At 42.9% G+C, this 7,753-nt stretch overlaps 1 protein-coding gene across 1 annotated transcript in view; it reads left to right on the forward strand.

The window, feature by feature from the left end:
- Window positions 1-4,065: 4,065 nt before the first annotated feature.
- The window catches only part of LOC107714481 (trypsin-like), a 5,813-nt gene continuing 2,125 nt past the window's right edge, over window positions 4,066-7,753 (forward strand). The window contains exons 1-3 of the mRNA XM_016520324.1: window positions 4,066-4,114; window positions 5,231-5,390; window positions 5,804-5,945. Of these exons, the coding sequence (XP_016375810.1) occupies window positions 4,066-4,114; window positions 5,231-5,390; window positions 5,804-5,945 (351 nt within the window). The remainder of the gene's footprint in view (window positions 4,115-5,230; window positions 5,391-5,803; window positions 5,946-7,753) is intronic.

Genomic DNA, 7,753 nt, shown 5'->3' on the forward strand with positions numbered 1-7,753 from the left:
GCTGGCTGATCAGGTGGCCAGAAGAAGCCGGCAGGACAAACAGGACCCAAGATCCTCACAACGGAGCAGACGGGAACAGAGATCCCTACGGCGGAGCAGAAGTCCACCACAGCAGAGCAGATGGGACTGGAAATTTCCACGGTGGAGTAGAAGACCACCAGGGCGGCGCAGGTCGGGCTGGAGACTTCCACGGTGGTACAGGCAGAGTTGGAAGCCACCATGGCAGGACTTGTGGAGCTGTACAACCCCATGGTAGAGCAGATGGAGTTGAAGTCCACCACAGAGGAGCAGTAACCCACCATGGCGGGGCAGGCGGAACTGTAACAGACAGAACTGAAAGGTTAACAACGGCCTCTGTGGAAATTACAGGACTGGCAAGGGATTTAAGGACCGTCTTCATGGCCGTGATAGGGCAGGCAGAGGGTTTAGAGATGGCCGAGACAGGAGCTCAAGGGTGACCTCAGTGGTCGAGACAGGATAGGCAAAAAGTTAACTGACTGGCAACAACACAAGACTGAGCTCTGGTACTTGAGCGGGATCTGGAGCGGACTCATGGACCGGAAAGGGCTCCGGTGCAGACTCAGGGGCTGGAGAGCTTTGTGTGGCCCACGCACACAAGATGGCGACCGCCATCACAGGCAGCGCAGCAGACGGAGGGAGGATCACCAGGCTTGAAAGTGCAGAGGATGCCGGGCTGGGGATGCCGGCCACCTGTACCGACATCAGTGGTGGGTCCACCTAATTGGAAGTCAAACGGCTAGGGACTGCCATGGTAGCTTCAGGTGCAACATACATGACAGCCGGAAACACTGGAGTGGCCTCCAAGACGGCTGAAGCCTCTGGCATGGTGCACAAGATGGCGACCGCCATCACAGGCAGCGCAGCAGACGGAGGGAGGATCACCAGGCTTGAAAGCGCAGAGGATGCCGGGCTGGGGATGCCGGCCACCTGTACCAACATCAGTGGTGGGTCCACCTAATTGGAAGTCAAACAGCTAGGGACTGCCATGGTAGCTTCAGGTGCAACATACATGACAGCCGGAAACACTGGAGTGGCCTCCAAGACGGCTGAAGCCTCTGGCATGGTGGCCATGACGGCTGGAGACTCTGGAGTGGCAGCTATGTTGAGGTCCTCCACCTCTCTTTAACAGTGAAGGAGGAACCACAAAACTGCAGGACAAGGTCTATATATTATGCCTGAGTCCAGCTTGGATCCCCCTGGCAACATCTCACTGAGGTCAACATCTAGACCACTCCAGACACAATCTATTTACAAGATTTCATCACCTGCCACAAGGAAACACTGGCAGGGATTGTGACGTCTAGGCATTGCTAAGCAGCTCTAATTGTTAGCCAAGGTGATAACCAACATAACTGCTAATAGGATTTCTATCATGATTTTAAATTTGTGTCCTGATAGAGTGTAACGGAAAAGGTCTGACACAACAGGTTAGTATATATAAACAGTTTTATTTGGTCACAGAGGTTGGAAGCCACCATGGCAGGACTTGTGGAGCTGTACAACCCCATGGTAGAGCAGATGGAGTTGAAGTCCACCACAGAGGAGCAGTAACCCACCATGGCGGGGCAGGCGGAACTGTAACAGAACTGAAAGGTTAACAACGGCCTCTGTGGAAATTACAGGACTGGCAAGGGATTTAAGGACCGTCTTCATGGCCGTGATAGGGCAGGCAGAGGGTTTAGAGATGGCCGAGACAGGAGCTCAAGGGTGACCTCAGTGGTCGAGACAGGATAGGCAAAAAGTTCTGAGAGCACAATATCAGTCACATCAAACCCATAGGAGAGAACAAGATCCAATGTATGGCCCTGGATATGAATAGAGTCTTTGATCCACTGGGATAGATTAAAAGCATCAATAAGATTAAGAAAATCATGCGATAGGGGGTTAGACATGCAGCAGACATGGATATTAAAATCCATTGAATCCAAAATTGAAAAGAAGTGCCGGTTGGGATGGAGGTGATGGCTCACTTTCCTGGAACCAGTAGTCAACCGCCGGAACATCAGAAGGCTCCCCGGACCAGGGGAACAGTGGAGGCTGGAATCCGAGCACGCACTGGAAAGGAGTGAGACCAGTGGAAGGCTGTCGCAGGGAATTCTGGGCGTACTCGGCCCAGCCCAGGAACTGGTTCCAGGAATCCTGGTGTGGGCCATGGGACTAGCGACGATGTTAGGCGAAGAAGTGCTGGTTGGGAGCGGTTGGGATGGAGGTGATGATGGCGGCGGTGCCGGTGAGGGTGACTGTGCCGATGGATTACGTAGCACTCGTCGTAGGGAGTCTACGAGCTCCTGGAATGGATCGGGGTGACTCATCTGTGGCGTCGGTGTTGGTCCGGTCTGCACACACCTCAGCGATCCAGGAACAGGAGACACTAGGAGGAACACAGGAGGTAAGTAATACAGGAAGTATGCAAATTAGAACACAATTTCACCATAACATATTTTGGATCAGGCTTGAGGACTTCTTGGCACTATGAACATTTACAATCAAATGGGCTATAACTGAAAACTTCGCTTCCAGAATTTCAGTTGTATCTAAGGGCCATTCACACTAAGGATGGTAACTTAACACAAATTAAAACTATAAAGTTTTAATAATCTATGTCTAATTCTATGAAAATTGTGAAGTCCACAATGCAACTATAATGATAACAGCTCAGTGGTATCGTTGGAATCACTCTCAAAATAATATTTTTCCAGCTGATAAATGATCAAATATGAGCCAGTCAGAATCCACCCGACTTTAAAGAACGCAAGGATTTAAAGAGGCAAATGACAAATAATAAACAGAACATTGTCACCAGTTATTGTGAACAACACTAATATAGTTATTGTAATAGTTGTCTTTAAAATTATCAAGCTTGGTATTAACGGATCTGTTCCGGAAGCAACAGTGAATCGATTTTTCCCTGAGGCACTGGCTCACCCGGAATGAGATCTATGGCACATTCCCATGACCGATGTAGTGGTAAGCGGGAGGCTTGTTTCGGGCAGAAGACGTCTCTAAAGGGGGCATAGCAGGCTGGAATGTCTATGGATTGCTTCTCGATGGCGATCCGGGAACTAGGAGGAACAGGAGACACTAGGAGTTAAGTAATACAGGAAGTATGCAAATGGAAGTAGTAGCAAAGTCATTGAGTCCTCTACATGTATACAAGACCGGATAGTGAGGGTGTCTGAGGTGTGTGCTTTTATGCAGGCTGGTTGATGAGGTGCTTGATTAGTGACAGGTGCAGGTGCTCAGAACTCAGGTGAGAGGGATAGTTGTGATTGGGTGGTGGTGGAGCCTGGCCGATCTGTTACATAGAGGTTCTTTCATAAACCTGTTCCCCTTTATTCTTTCCAAATTCTTCCTGCACCTTCAAGTGTATTTATTAAGCATAAAAATGTAATTAATTTAACATTAATTAAACATTTCCCTTTCTTTGTGTTTTTAATTATCCTTTGGTGAGCACGCTAACAGCTTAGCCTGCTAGCTTAGCATAGCACTAACTTGTTAAGAAAAGCTCTTTTGATTTGTTAGAACACAATTTCACCATAACATATTTTGGATCAGGCTTGAGGACTTCTTGGCACTATGAACATTTACAATTAAAGTCACCATACTTGGCCACATGTCATGTCACGTCACTCACTTAACGGATCTTTACAAAATTATTATTTGAGGCCTTTAGGATTGGTTTCATATTAAAAAGCAGCACACTAGCATTTTTAACAAGGGACTGACTAATTATCACATGCAGAGTTGGGGAGGCTTACCAGACATGTTTTAACTTGTCTTAATACATGTCCATTGCTTTGAGGTGATCCAGCCAGAACACATTATGTGTTATTATGAGAAGGTCAGGGAGGGCAACCCTGCTGAAAGCCCAACTTGTTCAGTTGAATCAAACACTGTTTGATTCATAGCACCCCTTGAATACTGCAGTCAGAACTATGGAAACCTGAAGAACAGTGTTGATGTGATTTCCTCACCCTATGTGGAGGGGTTTGGTAGATATAGTCCTGCTGACCTTCAGTGCTGCTTTTCATGCTCACATTAGCCATGGTCATGCTGCTCTTTCTGGTGCTGTTGAAACTCATCCCAGCCAACTGTAAGTACACTGAATAATATCAGGAGCTGAACTACTTCTTTTTGCCTGCAGCCTTAGCTTTGCAACAAAGCAATGTATTGCCTTTTACAGTGTTTAAGCGTTTTAAGTGTTTACTTTTACTTAGTATTTGGATGAATGGCACGTTACTTATCTTTGTCTTGAAATTAATAGAACTTTGTGATGATGAGCATGTTCTGAATGCATTAATTAAATTTCATTTTAATACAGGGGGCAAAAAAACAAAAAAGCATAATCTAATGTTATATATAATGTGTGTGTGTGTGTGTGTGTGTGTGTGTGTGTGTCCAACAAATGTCCCCACAAGGATAGAAAAACCTGAAATTTTTTGACATTGTGGGGACCGACCTGCAGTCCCCATGAGGAACAAAAAAATATAAAAAATAGTAAATTATGTTTATCTGAAAGTGTAACAATGCAAACAGGTTTAGGATAGGTTTAGGGGTAGGGTTGGGTTAGGGGATAAAAAATATTGTTTGGTCAACATAAAAGTAATAGAAGTCTATGGAAAGTCCCCACAATTCACAGAAATGTGTGTGTAAAATCATGAGCCTCAAAATATCAGAAAATTCCACTCTTTATATAAATTTCAAATATCTGAAATTTTAAGGTGCATATGTAAATCGAAAATATATTTAAAACATTTTTGAAATTAGGGGAAATTTTATGTAGTCATATTTAAATCTAAACTATATTTAAAAACGTTTTTGTAATTAGGGAAATTGAATGTATCAGTCATATATATTAAGGAAATATGTTCATAGTTTTTACTTATTAGTTATACCACATGACATTATTAGAGTCATTACATTTAAACTCATTAATCATTAGAGTCAGTTACAAACCAACATAAATACAAACTGGACACAACTAGAGTTTTAAAAGTTTTTTTTTTCTTTTCTTTATTGTGAACATTCTTAATGTTCATAAATATCATAAACCACTGCTGCATACTACCATTAACAAACCACTTTGTAACCAATAAGAAGCCTTAGAACATCAGGCTATGTATCCTGAGATTAGAGGTTTGTTTCATTGTCCTTTCACTGTCACCTTGAGTTCTGAGATGTTTTTAATGTTTTTTATAATGTTTTCCAGGTCTGGACTTTGTTCAGGGGCGCATTGTTGGCGGATATACCCCCTCGCCAAATTCAGTCAAATACATTGTATCGTTACAGAGCTCGAAGGGCCAGCACTTCTGTAGCGGATCTCTGGTCCATAAATCCTGGGTGCTTACAGCCGCCCATTGCAATATTGGGTGTGTGATTTTTCACCTTTTCTTTAAATAAATTCTCTGCCTAACAGGCTGTTAATGAGACTTACAGGATGTACAGTATGGCAGGAGACTTAATGGCCAAGTCCGTGGGCGAGTCGAAAGCCAGAGTAAAACAGACAGGCACTCAGGACGCACGCTAACCTTGACCCGTCATCCCCGTGTGGGGCTTAATGAATGCTGGCTTATCTGCAGCTTGGCACGGATGAGGCTGCTAACAGCGAGAAATACTGTTATTCAACTCATGTCCTCTACAAAAGAGTCACTGTGTATAACAAGAAATCAGATATCAAGCATATAAGTATCTGTTTCTTCACTGTTGCTTAAGTATGGTGGTGTTAGAATATCATCCCATGTTTTTTCAGAGGGTCTTAAGTGTATTTTTGCTTGTCTTTAAGGACGGATCAGATGATGGTGGTGGCTGGAGACTATACTTTAGGTGCTTATGAGGGGACAGAGCAGTACTCCAAGCCTCTGTCGCTTATCCCGCACCCTCAGTACAACAGGAGCACCAATAATGCAGATATTATGCTCATAAAGGTATGGCACCTTGGTGCTTATACCGCTCTCAAGTGAGTGAATAAGAAAGTATTGGATGCTTCAATCTGGTCAATTATCATGGCATTCATGGCTTCAGTTATGACAATCTAATATAAAGAAACAACATAGCTAAAAACGTTAAAAGAAAACATAAATAAATACATTAAAATATTTTCAAAACCTTAAGTCCTGATCATCCAGTAGGAATTTGTATTACAGACTGGCTATACATTATCCCTTACATAATGAAACTTTTCTGAACCTGTTGATCAACCAGTCATCGAGTCAAGTATTTAAATTATATAACATTTAGTTCTAGTCCTTGAGAATTTGATTGGCTAAGCTGTGTTTCAGAAGTGCTGGAAGTGCTGGAACTTGACATCGAGTCACTAACTGAGGCTGTGTCTGAAATCGCATACTCTCTAAATAGGTACCTCTTTTGAAACTGTAGTTACTTCATGATCATTAAAAAATACATTCTATATGATATGACGGTGTGTTGTCATCTGGGTAGTTTCAACTTACTGATGAATTTGGACATACTACTTGGCTCGCATACTGTTTTTCACCTACTATATAATAGGGAAGTATGCGCTTTTTGGATGCAGCCTGAGTCTTGAATCGTTTAATCATTCATTCAACTGATTTGTTCAAAATCACTGATTCATTCAGTAATAAGACAAGTGACTGGATGCCTCTGACTGAAAATCTCATGATGAAATAAATGTTTTTCTCCAATGCATGTTGGTAACAATTACTGGCACCCCTAGATATTCTTATGATCAAAATATATCTGAAGTATATTCCCTTTCATATTTACAATTTTTAGCACACCAGGGTGACTAGGAGCATGAAATTGTCCAGCCATGACTTCCTGTTCCACAGGATTATAAATATGAGGAACACAAAGGCCAAATTCCGTAATCGTCCATCACAAGGTGTAAAACCAAGGAATATAGTTCTGATGTGCAGAACAAGATTGTTGAGCTTCACAAAATAGAAAGTGGTTGTAAGAAAAGGGATAAAGCATTGAAAATCCCCATTTTCACCATCTATATCGCCCTAATGCACGGAGAGGAGGAGAGTTTGAGTGGCCAAAGCCTCTCCAAGGGTCACAGCTGGAGAATTACTGAGATTAGATGAGTCTTGGGGTCAGAAAGCCTAAAAAATATTAAATAGCCCCTACATCACCACATGTTGTTCGGAAGGGTTTCAAGAAAAATCCTCCTCGCTCATCCAAAAACAAACTCCAGCATATTCAGTTGTGAGACATGATTGGAACTTTGAACGGGACTGGCTTCTATGGTCAGATGAAACTAAAAAAAATTGAATTGATATGCAGAACAAGATTGTTGAGCTTCACAAAATAGAAAGTGTTTGTAAGAAAAGGGATAAAGCATTTAAACCTACCATCTATATCGTCCTAATGCACGGTGAGGAGGAGAGTTTGAGTGGCCAAAGCCTCTCAAAGGGTCACAGCTGGAGAATTGCAGCGATTAGATGAGTCTTGGGGTCAGAAAGCCTAAAAAATATTAACATCCCTACATCACCACATGTTGTTCCAGCATATTCTATAACATATTCCATAATATTCAGTTGTCAGACACGACTGGAACTTCAAATGGCACTGGCTTCTATAGTCAGATGAAACTAAAGATAGAGCTTTTTACCACCAGATGGGTTTGGTGCAAACAGGGATAAAATAACCCCATGTCCACGGTTAAATATACTGCTGGATCTTTATTGTTGTGGGCCTGTTTTTGTGCCGGAGGTCCTGGACATCTTGTTCAGATGCATGGCATCATGGA

Source organism: Sinocyclocheilus rhinocerous, unplaced genomic scaffold (assembly GCF_001515625.1).
Source record: "Sinocyclocheilus rhinocerous isolate Xijiao unplaced genomic scaffold, SAMN03320098_v1.1 scaffold269, whole genome shotgun sequence".
Classification (NCBI taxonomy): domain Eukaryota; kingdom Metazoa; phylum Chordata; class Actinopteri; order Cypriniformes; family Cyprinidae; genus Sinocyclocheilus; species Sinocyclocheilus rhinocerous.